At 46.5% G+C, this 13582-nt stretch overlaps 1 protein-coding gene across 1 annotated transcript; it reads left to right on the top strand.

The window, feature by feature from the left end:
* Positions 1 to 169: 169 nt before the first annotated feature.
* NDUFB2 (NADH:ubiquinone oxidoreductase subunit B2) lies at positions 170 to 9336 on the top strand. Its single transcript, XM_009002966.3, has 4 exons — positions 170 to 295; positions 5685 to 5829; positions 7384 to 7487; positions 9253 to 9336. The coding sequence occupies exons 1-3, from the start codon at positions 198 to 200 to the stop codon at positions 7456 to 7458; spliced, it is 318 nt and encodes a 105-aa protein (XP_009001214.2). The 5' UTR covers positions 170 to 197; the 3' UTR covers positions 7459 to 7487; positions 9253 to 9336.
* The last annotated feature ends 4246 nt before the right edge of the window (positions 9337 to 13582 follow it).

The following is a 13582-nucleotide window of genomic DNA, read 5'->3' as shown; positions in this document are numbered from 1 at the left end:
GGGCTTTGCTCTCAGCAGAGAGGTTTCTTGCAGCGAAGGGACTCACAGCTAATTTAGGTCGGGAGCGGCTGCCGGCTACCGCAATCCGGGAGATGGGCAACTCAGTGACGTCACGAGAGGCGCATGGCGGGGCGCCGGGGAAGTGACGTATGCAGGGGGCGGTGCTGCCGGGGACGACTGGGTGGACGAAGGCGAGCATGTCGGCTCTAACTCGGCTGGCGTCTTTCGCTGCCGTTGGTGGCCGCCTTTTCAGAAGTGGCCGCGCACGGGCTGCTGGAGAAGGTGGCGTCCGTCAGTGAGTGTCAGGCTAGGGATGGGAGCCTCGCTGGCCTGTAGCAGACGGCGCGGGTCTCCGGGACGCCTTCACCTTTACTGGGGGCCTGGAGAGGCCGCGCCCCGAGGCATGCTGGGACCTGTAGTCCGCCCGTCCCCAGATGCTGTGGCTAGGGGAGAGGGACCCTGCGGGGCGGAGGGAGTGAGGGAGAGACTTCGTTGGGCAGATGGGACTCCTTGTGCGGGGCCGTCGTGGTCGTAGGGACCGCCTGCCCTCGGGAGACGCACGCGTGAGTTCGGAGCCGTCTGAGCGGGTTGGCGCCGGTGCGGGCGACACAGGCGGAGAAAGCAGCCTGCGCGCAGGGTGTGGACGCGACTGGAGCGAGGCGAGGGGCGGCGGCGGTGAGGCCGAGGAGGGTCCAGGGTCCGGGTGCCTGGCTGCGGAATTTAGGGTAGAGTCAGTTAGCCAGGCTTTAATTAGAGATATCACGTGACCACTTTTTTAATGCTGAAAAATCACTCCGGCTGCAGGGAGTGGAGGCGATGACCCAGAGAGAACGCCGGAACGCCGGGAGGAGAAGCCAACGCTTGGGCAGCGGCGGGGTTTAGGAAAGTGACAGGCAGAGCCGCCCGCGAGGTGGCACGAGAGGCGAACCGAAGGGCCCAGGTCGCCGGGCGCAGGGAGCAGCTGCCGAAGCCGAGTTAGTGGTGTGCAGAGATTCCGTAAGAGCAGGACTGCGAAAAAGTAGTGGATGATTCCAGATGATGTTCCAGGTCCCTTAGATCATCAGCAACAGTTTACCAAGAGGCAGTATGGGGTCGTGATTTCAAGCGGGATTCTGGCCCCAGAATGGCTGGGTTCAATTCCTACCTCTGCCACACACCAGCTGTGGGTCCTTGGAAGAGTTTCTTATTCTCTTCATGCCTCAGTTTCCTCACCCATTTAGCGTCCATTTGCAAGGAACTAAATGAATTACTGTTCTCGAAGGCGTGGTGTTTGTGTGTGTGTTTTAAGAGATGGAGTCTAACTGTGTCGCTCCGGCTGGAGTGCAGTGGTGCGATCCCTAGCTCACTGCAGCTTCTAATTTCTGGGCTCAAGTGATCCCCCAGCTTTGGCCTCCCCAAGTGTTGGGAGTACGGGAGTGAGCCACTGCACCTGGCCTCTCTAAAGTGTTTAAAACAGTTGCTGGTGCTTGCTAAGGACCATACAAGTAGTCTTTAACTGTTGTTATTAAGGAACTGAGGCTCAGTAAATGAAAGGAGTGACTTGCCCGAAGTCCCATGTGGACTAAGAATTTGGAGCTGGGGCAGGTGTGGGGTGAGCAGAAGGCAAAGCCCTGTGTGACTTGGGCAAAGACAGTGAGGGAGCCACGAGTGATAGCTCTTGATCCTGGCTGAGATGGGGGAACGCTGCTCTTCCCTGAGGTACTGGCGGGTTCATAACACACTTATTTCAGTGTGTGATAATTAAGTGCATAAGTGTTTATGGAGCATATTCTCTATGCCAGCTCCTTTCAGGTGCTGAGGATATAGCAGAATACAAGAGAGAGAATGAAGCGTACATTCTGGGGAGTAGAGACACAAGTAGAAAGGAAAGACCTTACTTAGATACTATAAGCGTTATGAAGAGAATATAGCCGGGAATTAATATGGAGAGTGCGTGGGTGGGAATAGAAAGGATATTGTATTTGGGGATGGTGGGGGAATGCCTGGGAGTGTAATTTGAACCGGGACCTGAGGATGAGAAGTCAGATGTGTAGAGACCTCAAGGGAAGAGGCTGGTGGACATAAAGGGTAGGGTTGGCAGGAGGCCAGCCTGGAATGGAGCCAAGGGAAGAGTGGGAGAGTCCAGGTCACAGGGACAAGGGTGGATTAGAGAGGGCTTTGGAGGACTCTGGATTTTATTCTAAGAATCATGGGGAGCCATTGGAGTTTTAAAGCAGGAAAGTAATGTAGTCTGATTTATGTTTTAAAAACGTAACTTTGGGCCGGGCGCGGTGGCTCAAGCCTGTAATCTCAGCACTTTGGGAGGCCCAGGCGGGTGGATCACGAGGTTAAGAGATCGAGACCATCCTGGTCAACATGGTGAAACCCCGTCTCTACTAAAAATACAAAAAAATTAGCGGGGCATGGTGGTGCGTGTCTGTAATCCCAGCTTCTCAGAAGGCTGAGGCAGGAGAATTGCCTGAGCCCAGGAGGCGGAGGTTGTGGTGAGCCGAGATTGTGCCATTGCACTCCAGCCTGGGTAACAAGAGTGAAACTCCGCCTCAAAAAAAGAAAAAAAAATGTAACTTTGGCCAGGTGCAGTGGCTCACACCTGTCATCCCAGCACTTTGGGAGGCTGAGGCAGGTGGGTCACCTGAGGTCAGGAGTTCGAGACCAGCCTGGCCAACATGGTGAAACCCTGTTTCTACTGAAAATACGAAAATTAGCTGGGTGTGGTGGTGTGCGCCTGTAATCCCAGCTACTGGGGAGGCTGAGGCAGAAGAATTGCTTGAGCCCAGGAGGCCAGGTTACAGTGAGCAGAGATCTTGCTGCTGCACTCCAGCCTAGGCAACAGAGTGAGATTCTGTCTCAAAAAAATAAAAATAAAAATGTAATTTTAACGGAGTTATGGTGCATTTTTGTTTTTAAACTTGACTCTCAAGCATTCTAAGTTGGAACAGCCATTATATCCTCGGATGTTTATTCCCCATTCTCTTTCTTTCTTATAGGACTTGCTCATAGTGCCTTGTTTGCTTATATTTTTTGATCTTGAGCTCGTTTTCCCTGGAACTTCTTTCGAGATCTTCCTTCTCTTAGTCTCTTGAGGGTGCCACCAATTCAAGCTCACTTTAAGTTCTCGGCTTGGGATTTTTGGTCCACACAGGTCCAACTCAGGTAGTGTGGATTTGGGTGCAAACCTACCTGAGGGCTGGCTTCTGATAACAAATACTTGTTCCCTTCTCCATGGCAGGTTTATTTCTTCTCCCTTTTACCCTGGGGCTGCAGCTGTAATCAGAGATCTCTTAATTAGACCTCCCACTTTGGGTGGGCCCCAGGCTTCGTCTCTTGTCCCCACACCTCATGTGGCTATCCCATCCCGTGGAGGTTCAGGGACTTCCGGTGAATGAATGCAGCATTAGTGATTGCTTAGTTTCCAGGCCTTCTTTTCACTTGGATTTGGCCCTTCGTGGATTCCTTCCTTTTGTGCCTGGTCCGTGATGTTTGTAAAAATCTTAAAAATCTCATCTGGCATCAGAGTTGTTTAATTTGGAGACTCGTTCAGGACATCTGGTCTGCCACAGTGCCGTTCACAACCTGGTTTGGAACATAACGTTGTGAATTAGGTCTTTGCAGTCCTTAATCATGACAATCGTCATCTGTTCCTTTGCTGTGATTGTAGTCTTTTTTTTTTTTTTTTTTTTTTGAGACGGAGTTTTGCTCTCCTTACCCAGACTGGAGTGCGATGGCGTGATCTTGGCTCACCGCAACCTCCACCTCCTGGGTTCAGGCAATTCTCCTGCCTCAGCCTCTGAGTAGCTGGTATTACAGGCACATGCCACCATGCCCAGCTAATTTTTTGTATTTTTAGTAGAGACGGGGTTTCACCATGTTGACCAGGATGGTCTTGATCTCTTGACCTCGTGATCCACCTGCCTCGGCCTCCCAAAGTGCTGGGATTACAGGCTTGAGCCACCGCGCCCAGCCAATGATTGTAGTCTTTCAGATCTTTGTTCCAAAAGGTTTCTACCTTGCAGTCCCTACTTCAAGTCATAATTAAAACATGTCACTTTGGCAATAAACGACGTGTGGGGAGTTGCTAAGATGGGTTTGAACTATAATGCTGGCATCAGCATTACTCAAATATTGTTTTTGTTTTTTTTTTTTTGAGACGGGAGTTTCGCTCTTGTTACCCAGGCTGGAGTGCAATGGTGCGATCTCAGCTCACCGCAACCTCCGCCTCCTGGGTTCAGGCAATTCTCCTGCCTCAGCCTCCTGAGTAGCTGGGATTACAGGCACACGCCACCATGTCCAGCTAATTTTTTTGTAATTTTAGTAGAGATGGGGTTTCACCATGTTGACCAGGATGGTCTCGATCTGTTGACCTTGTGATCCACCTGCCTCGGCCTCCCAAAGTGCTGGGATTACAGGCTTGAGCCACCACACCTGGCCACTCAGATATTGTTCTAATGAGTTTTACTGCTGGGCACTTATACTTAGATTGTATCAAAAAGCTGTCAAAGAAGAAGGCTCTTACTGGCGGGGCATGTGGCTCACGCCTGTAATCCCAGCACTTTGGGAGGCTGAGGTGGGTGGATCACCTTAGGTTGGGAGTTTGAGACCAGTCTTGCCAACATGGTGAAGCCCCGTCTTTACTAAAAAAATGCAAAACTTAGCTGGGCATGGTGACGCATGCCTGTAGTCCAAGCTGCTTGGGAGGCTGAGGCGGGAGGATCACATGAACCTGGGAGGCGGAGGTTGCAGTGAGCCAAGATTGCATCATTGCACTTCAGCCTGTGTGACAGAGTGAGACTCAAACAAAACAGGCAGTCCTAGCTAACGTGTATCAAGAATCATTTTCACGTTACCGTTCATGAATCTGCACATTATGAAGTTTTTAATGCACTTTGCGTACAGGTACTAATTTCTGTGCTGCACAACAGAGAATATGGTTTATGAGCCGATTGTTACCTAGATGAAATTCGTAAACATATATAGGAATTTTCTTAAAATTTTTATCTACTTCTGTGTATTAGTGTATGTATAGCTGCTGAATAGGTTTTAGGCATTGCCCCAGTAGGTGCAAAGAATTTAAGTTAGATGCAATGTATGATAATTATACTCCCAACTGGATACATTGACTGTGGCTGTTATGGACCGTGTGCCACAACTTGTCAAGTGTCTAAATGAAAGAAAAACGTATTCAAACTTACTGTTTAAAGTTCTTTGTTCAGAGCCATTAGCATATTTAATAGGAGAGTCCTCTTTCCCATATGGTTGGATTTAATAAAGATTGTAGTAGGTAGAGGACACAATTTGCCTCTGAAATAGACAGCTGAACAGAATACAATTAATGTATTCTTCTGAGTAAGTTAGTGACCTACTAACGAGTTCACAGTCCTTTAAAGCCTTTGGGACCAGCCCCCTGTAAGCAACACATTCGAATTTCTAGTGCAAAATTATGAATATCCACTAATTGAAAACCAAAATTAGCCTCTTGTCAGTTCGAGTCAGTATTTGCTGCTACACATGAAGCAAGCTTAGTGAAAAATGAGTATTTCAAGGGATTGTGAACCTCTGTTCTGTCTGTATTTCAGTGGAGAAGATGAGAAATGTTAGCTTTGGTTCTAGGATGTAACTCAAAGTTTTGGATGATTTAACACTTTGAGAATGTAGCATGCTGTCTGCCATTGCATTCTGTCTTGCAGTGCTGGTGGTGGTGTGCACATTGAGCCCCGGTACAGACAGTTCCCCCAGCTGACCAGAACCCAGGTGATCTGGGGCGAGACCTTAAGTGCAATCATGTGGTTCTGGATTCTGTGGCGCTTTTGGCATGACTCAGAAGCTGTGCTGGTAAGTGTGGGTAGGGGAGGAGGTTGTATAATAGCTTAGCTTGTTTATTTTTCTGTTGTAGACCGTTGTTCTATCTGGACATATCCCTTTGCCACCATGTTATCCAGATGTCTGTACAAGAGTCCTGTTCTTTAATGAAACATGTTATCTTCTGACCTTTTTTTACACAAGGATGTATATTTAGTTGGTCCATTTCTTATGGTTTCTGTTAGGTTGCCATCTTAGGAAGGGAGGCTAGAAACTAATTTTTTTTTTTGGGGGACAGTTTCACTCTGTCACCAGGCTGGAGTGCAGTGTTGCCATCTTGGCTTGCTGTAACCTCTGCCTCTTGGGTTCAAGTGACTCTGGTGCCGCCTCAGCCCCTTCAGTAGCTGGGACTACAGGTGTGTACCACCACACCTGGCTAATTTTATTATTAGTAGACATGGGGTTTCATCATGTTGGCCACGTTGGTCTCGAACTCCTGACCTCAAGTGATCTGCCTCCCTCAGCCTCCCAAAATGCTGGGATTTACAGGTATGAGTTACCATGCCTAGCCAGAAACTAATTCTTTTTTTTTTTTCTTATTTATTTATTTATTTTCTAGGAACTAATTCTTTTACCTTCTGAACTAGCTGTTCATTGGTGGGTTAAGTTTCACACTTAAAGTCCTTTAAATGATAAATGTTTTCTAGTCTGTCCAGAGACCCAGGGCAGCCAGGTTTGGGTGGGATGGGTGTGCGTAAATTTGTCTTTAGAAGGGAAGTTAGTATTAGTGATTTTCTCACATATCCTTAGCGTCAACTGAGGTTTTACCACATTTGCAGACTGTCCTCTAGAAAATTACACCTTTAAGACATCGAAATCTGTGCTTGTTGGTCTAGAATACTTTGAATTTTAGTAAATTTGGGTCTGTTTCCAGGATAGGAAAAATATCTTAAGCAGAATGCAAGTTTCGAAGCATCAGGTTGCCTCATATCCCATTTCTCTTAGAACTTCTCTGTGCTGCTGTCCTTCAGCAAGGAGCCGCCTAGTGTCTGTAAATGGCAGCACCTTTGCTATTTGAGATGCCTCTTCCTCACTGTAGGTCGGTTGTCCAGAGTGTGCATAGTATTTATAGCTGTTAGACCTGAGATGATGCCGATGCAGCCAGAGAAGCCCGTAGGTCAGGGTTGAAGATGAGCAAGTCCACCTGAGGCCTCTCGATTCCACAGCAGTAATGTTAGGAGAGTCTGAAACCTATTTTGCCAGGCTTCGCCAGGCTGTGGGTGCCTTTCAAATCTGTTGCGTCCACTTCCCCCTACCCTCCCTCCAACACAAACACATACCATTGGCTTAGGCTGGTACCTCCAAATCGGGAGGCTTTTAAAATTCAGGCCAGAGCCCATATAATGAACAAATTAAAGAACAGGTGGGCCTTCGAATAATCAAAGTAGAATTTGTTCCTGTGGGAGGCGCTCTGTAGATGGCAGTTGGCCATAGTGTTTTCTTCTTTCCAAGATTTATTTAAAAATTTAATTAGTTGCATGGAATGTAAATTCTTGACTTTTCTTTCTTTTAAATATTTGTCACCAGGGTCACTTTCCGTATCCTGATCCTTCCCAGTGGACAGATGAAGAACTGGGTATCCCTCCTGATGATGAAGACTGAAGGTGTGGACGCAGACTCACTCTTTACAGGTGGGTTCCCCAGATTCCTTCAAGTTTTATATTTCCCTTTTTTCATAAACAGTAATTTTTACTTTGTGCCTATGATGGACTTGAAGAAACTGCATATTCGAACAGCATGAAGCCGAGTTAACCATGTCGAGATGGAGTCTCACTCTGTCGCGCAGGCCTGGGTACAGTGGCACAGTCTTGGCTCAGGGAAACCTCTGCCTTCCAGGTTCAAGTGATTCTTCTGCCTCAGCCTCCTGAATAGCTGCGATTACAGGCACATGCCACCACGCCTGGCTAATTTTTGTATTTTTATTAGAGACAGTTTTGCCATGTTGGCCAGGCTGGTCTCCAACTCCTGATCTCAAGTGATCTGCCTGCCTCGGCCTCCCAAAGTGCTGGGATTACAGATGTGAGCCAGTGTGCCCGGCCATGTATCTGATTCTGTCTTTTAAGTTTTCACATTTGCTTTGGTGTCTTCTTTTCATTGTTTTTTTTTTTTACATTTTTTATTCTGTAGAGACAGGGTGTCACTATGTTGCCCAGGCTGGTCTCCGACTCCTGGGCTCAAATGATCCTCCCGCCTTGGCCTCTCAGAGTTCTGGGATTACAGGCATGTGCTATCGCACCTGACCCATTGTATATTTAAAAATTGATTTTTTCTTAGGTTACAGTTTTTGGGTTTCATTGATCAATCCACTGATCAAAGATGTATTAAGACCAGTTCTGTGCCAAGCACGGGCATAGAGTGGTTAACAGGACAGATGGAGCTTACAGTATGTAGCTGTAATAAATAGTGTCCTGCTCTCAGCATTTAAATATATCCAGCGTGTGGGAATATTACTATATAGAACTATATGAAAATTAACTCTTTAAACAGTAAAGGGTTATGGCTTTTTCATTTTCCAGGTCAGGAAGTGAAGAGTTTTGCTTCTTTAAAAAGGGAGGTAGTAAGAAGGTTCCCTTTCCCCTCAAATCCCTAGGAGTTAAAATGTCCTTATTTAACATGCTTTTAATTTATTTTAATTTAATTATTTTATTCTATTTTGAGACAGGGTCTCATTCAGTAGCCCAGGCAGGAGTGGCTCACTGTAACCTCAGCCTCCTGGGCTCCAGTGATTCTCCCACCTAAGCCTTCCCAGCAGTTGGGACGACCGTGCCTGGCTAATTTTTTATATTTTGTAAAGCTGAGGTTTCACCATTTGCCCAGGCTGATCCCTGGACTCAAGCGATCCACCTGCCTTGGCTTCCCAAAGTGTTGAGATTACAGATGTGAGACACTGCACCTGACAAACAAATCTTTTTCTTTCTCTCTCTCTCTCTCTCAAGTTGGAGTCTCGTACTATAGTCTGGGCTGGAGTGCAATGGCCCTATCTTGGCTCACTGCAACCTCCGCCTCCTGGGTTCAAGCGATTCTCCTGCGTCAGCCTCCTGTGTAGCTGGGATTACAGGTCCCCTCTACCATGCCTGGCTAATTTTTTTGTATTTTTAGTAGAGACAGGGTTTCACTATGTTGGCCAGGATGGTTTCAAACTCATGACCTCGTTATCTGTCTGCCTTGGTTTCCCAAAGTGCTTGGATTATAGGCCTGAGCCACCACGCCCAGCCACAGATTTGTTTTAACGACTGGACTGTAAACCCTCGGAGGAACAGTGATTTTGCTTCTCTCCTCTGGAAGGATCAGTGCTCGAGAAATACTTGATCAGTGCTCGAGAAATACTTGAATAATTATGGATTTGAATTAGTGACTATAAAAGTACTTAAAGCTTTCTACTTTTGTTTCCTGCAGGATCCAGGTGAGGATTTCAAGGATTATCGACTTCATATTGTACATTAAAGTTACAAATTAAAATGGCTTGGTCAAGAATGAGAATGGAGTTAATGGATTTTTTTTTCTTTTCTGAGTCTCACTCTGTCACCCAGGCTGGAGTGAAATCTCAGCTCATTGCAACCTCCACCTCCTGGGTTCAAACGATTCTCCTGTCTCAGCCTCCCAAGTAGTTGAGACTACAGGTGCCCGCCACCACACCTGGTTGATTTTTGTATTTTTAATAGAGACGGGGTTCATCATATTGGTCAGGGCTGGTCTTGAACTCCTGACCTTAGGTGAGTCACCCTCCTTGGCCTTCCAGAGGGCTGGGATTACAAGTGTGAGCCACTGCGCCCGCCCTGGATCTTTCCGATAATGGCAGCTACCCTTTATGGATTATTAGTTTTTCTTACTCTGGCGCTTAGTGGTTTAGTGCCCTTTCAGCTGACCCTCTTGGGTACCCCACTGACATAATAGGCATTAGCTTCATTTATCAGTGAAGACAGCAGGGTTCATGGAAATGGAGTTACTTGCTTAGCGTCAGCACGCTACCAGTGAGGCGAGGACTTCAAAGCTCACCCTTAGCTGCAGCGCTGTGCCGCCGTCTCCTCGGCTGGTGTCTTCTTCAGCTGTGTCAGCAGTTCCTGTGAAAACTCTGGCCCTGTATCCACCACAGTGGATTCTTGCCCTGCGTAGACAGAGGTTAGAGGTCAGTGCAGTCTATTAATTAAGTCGCTTCTGTGAACTGGGCAGTTGTGATGCAGGGCTGTTGTGGAGCTCTTTATTTATTTTTTATGATTTTTTCTTCTTTCTTTTTGTTCACTGAAGACTTGCCTTCCAGTAACATCTTTTGGAACTCTTAACTCACACTTCTAACTAGGAGTTTTTAGGGCCAGAGGAGTGGGAGACGAGTGAGGCAGGCATTTTTACTTTTTCTAAAATTTGTTGCAAAGCAGTTTTCAGCTCTCAGACTGGACAGAAATCTCAACCCACAGATCTAAATCTCTATCTATTTTTTGTAGAGATAAGATCTGTCTCAGCCACGCTGGAGTGGAGTGGGGCGATCCTAGATCACTGCAGCCTCAAACTTCTGGGCCCAGGTGATCTGCCTCAGTTTCCCCAGTGTGGCTGGGACTACAAGTGTGTGCCATCACACTCGGCTAATGTGTGTGTGTGTGTGTGTGTGTGTGTGTGTGTGTGTTGACAAAGAGTCTTGCTATGTTGCCCAAGCTGGTTTTGAACTCTAGGCCTCAAGTGATCTTCCTGCCTTGGCTTCCCAAAGTACTGAGATTACAGGTGTGAGCCACAGTGCCTGGTCTCCCTTTTTTTCCAGCTTAGGTTTTTGACCACCTAGGCATTGGGAATCTAGTACTAAAGAAGATAAGATTCTGTTCTCAGAGAACTTAAGATTTTAGAAAGGGTAGACAGTCACTAACCAAGTGAGACTAAGTGCTGTGGAGGAAATGCCACTGGGTGAGGTGCCAGAGATGGGCAAGGAAGGCAAATTGAACTTTCGACTGGTGAGGGAAGGCATTTGAGCTGAAACCTGAACAAGTAGGAGAAGCCATATTTGTTCGAGGGCGAATAAGAAACGGCCAGAATCAAGGTCTTGGATGGGACCTCGGTCGCTACTGTGTTTAAGAAACATCAAGTCCAGGGCACCTCCTGTAGGTGAGGAGAGGGTGGACCTAGATCTTGTGAGCAGATCAGGGCTGCAGGTTTAGATTTTGGTCGAATGCAGCGAGCAGCCTCTGGCAGGCTTTAAGCTGGGGTGTAGTCCTACGTGCTTCCCTAGTGCCTGGGTTTCCATCCCCACTTTGATTTTCTCTGGCTGTCACAGAGCTGGCACCATGGCAGGAAAAGCTGAAGCAAGTGGACCAGTTGCACCCTCCCCTGCTGACAGCTTCAGCAGTCCTGCCCCTCTTGTAAGGGGTGCTGGGGATTCTTCCTTGGTTTTGTGTTTACTCACCTGTGTGTGAGCTGCCTGAGCTTAGGAAGGCACACTTCGGGTCTTTACTTTTAAAACCATCAGATCTCTTTGTACTTTACAGGTTTCATTTTTCTTGTCCTCCACTCATCCCCATCCTACCCCTCGTGACCACCCGCCTCCCAGTATCAATAAAGGTTTTTTTTGAAAGAATACACTCTACAACAGTGAACTCAAGTAGTCTCAGTAGCCTCATTCCTTAGGAATCAGTTGCTTGACTTAAAAGATAACTTTAAAAAGAGCATTCTTTTGTTTAAAGAATATGGAGGCCACATTGGAATCCTCTTCCACATGTGGGCCATGCAGGAAATTGTTCCCAGCCTTCTTAAAGGAATGGGCCTCCACCCCCTGTATAGCATATGGGAAAATACTTAGGTGGGAGGAGTCCCAAAAGAATGTTAAGTACAACATTTGACTGATGGCAATAGATAGTTACAGGAAATAACAATGAAAACTTACCATGAGCCAGGCACTGTTGTTAGCACTTAACGTGTTAATCTGTCACATACTCACATTATCATTTCTACTTTGTAGGTGAAGAAATTGAGCTACAGATGGGTTAGGTGCTTTGCCAAGCTCATACCTGAGATTCAGATCCTGCACTCTTGTTCTAGGTGGAGTCAGATGATCTGAGTCAACTCAGCATGGTGTCAGCCTTTTTGATCACAGTTTAAGAATTTCATGTTACCTGGCATATAAATATGCTTGTATACACATACATCAAACCAACAGTTCATGAAACAGTATCTGTGATGCACACTATTCCGATTTGATTCTACACACTTAAGAAAGAATGGCCAGTTGAGACCTCCTAAACTGATTTTACAGCCTACTAATTTGTCTCGGTCTGACTTTTGAAAAGCTGGTATTATGTTTCCAGAACTCAGGCTGTTGGAGTCAGACTTGCTGGATCTGACTAGGAACACCACCATTTGCTTGCTATGACTTTGGGCAAATCCCTTTGATCTGTACCTCAGTGTCCTAATTTGTAGAATGGATTAAATGAGTTAGATAAAGCTCTTAGAACTGTGCTTGGCTTGAATGAAATCCTCTCTAACTAGAAGCGGTTGTTATTTCTAGACCATTGGGCCTCAGCTAAGGGTCGTGACCCTGGAATCCCAGTTTGATTTTTATAGAAAAACTTGCAGATAGACCAGTTAGTAAACAGATAGATACTCCAACAGAGGTGGTGCCATCCCCACCCTGTAAAAAATACGCTGAAGCAGAACAGACACATTTAGGGTATCTGTTCCTCTTCATGATGAGCAGTTACAGGTACATTTGAAGGAAGTTTTAGGGTATGGCCTAAAATGGCAACAGAGGTCAGCTGTCAAATTTTAGCACACAAGTTCGCAACTTTACTGTTTCCTAGGGAATCTTTAATGTAAAAACCAAAATTAGTTGTCTAATAAAGTTTGAGATGAGAGGTGCTACAGAAGGAACAGCTGTTACATGAATGTTACAGGAAGATACAGAAGGCATCTTGGTTCCAGTTGCCCCTAGAACTATTTTATAGAAGAGGCTGACCCTGTCACCTGCTGCAGCCATGTCATCAGGAGCAGTGGTGGGACGCCACTGTGCAGTGTCAAGGAAATGGGAGCTCCCTGAGCTAGTGTGTAGACCCACAGCAGCTGGGACTTTGCCTTTTGTCACCTGCACTAGGAGTATCTTTCCGGATTGGTGATAACAGTAGGGACAAGTGGCGTATGCCTAGCACAACATCCATTTCTGGCTACAAACACTGTCATGGAGTCAGTACCCATTTCTATCTAAATCTCATTACAAATCACCATGACAAAATGATAGATACGTAACATATACCTATGTAAAATGCATGGAACAGATCTTGGGTCCTGCCTACATAAGCTTAGCAGAGTCATATCCTTTGGGGCTGCACATTCAGCAACTGATATGAGAGGAGTTGGACCAGTTTTTCTTGAGACAGGGTCTTGCTTTGCTGCCCAGGCTGGAAAGCAGTGGTGCTGTTACAACTCACTGTAGCCTTGACCTCCCAGGCTCAAGCAGTCTCCACCCGCCTCAGCTGGGATCACAGCTTCATACCATTATGCCCAGCTAATAAAACATATATATATAAATTTTTTTTTTTTTTTTGCCCAAGCTGGTCTGGAAATCCTGGCCTCAAGTGATCCTCCCACTTTAGCCAAAGTGCTGGGATTATAGGTGTGAGCCACTGAGCCCAGCTCAATTTTTAAAACTTTTTGTCCTAACATTTTGAGTCTAGAACTGTGTAACTCAAAAGACAGTAGGTCTGATTGTCACAGCCCCTGATAAAGTTTCAGAAGAGCTAGTGTATAGAGTGCT

The sequence above is a fragment of the Callithrix jacchus genome, chromosome 11 (assembly GCF_049354715.1).
Source record: "Callithrix jacchus isolate 240 chromosome 11, calJac240_pri, whole genome shotgun sequence".
NCBI lineage: Eukaryota > Metazoa > Chordata > Mammalia > Primates > Cebidae > Callithrix > Callithrix jacchus.
Note: the sequence above shows the minus strand (reverse complement) of the source record. Positions and strands in the feature narration are given on the sequence as shown.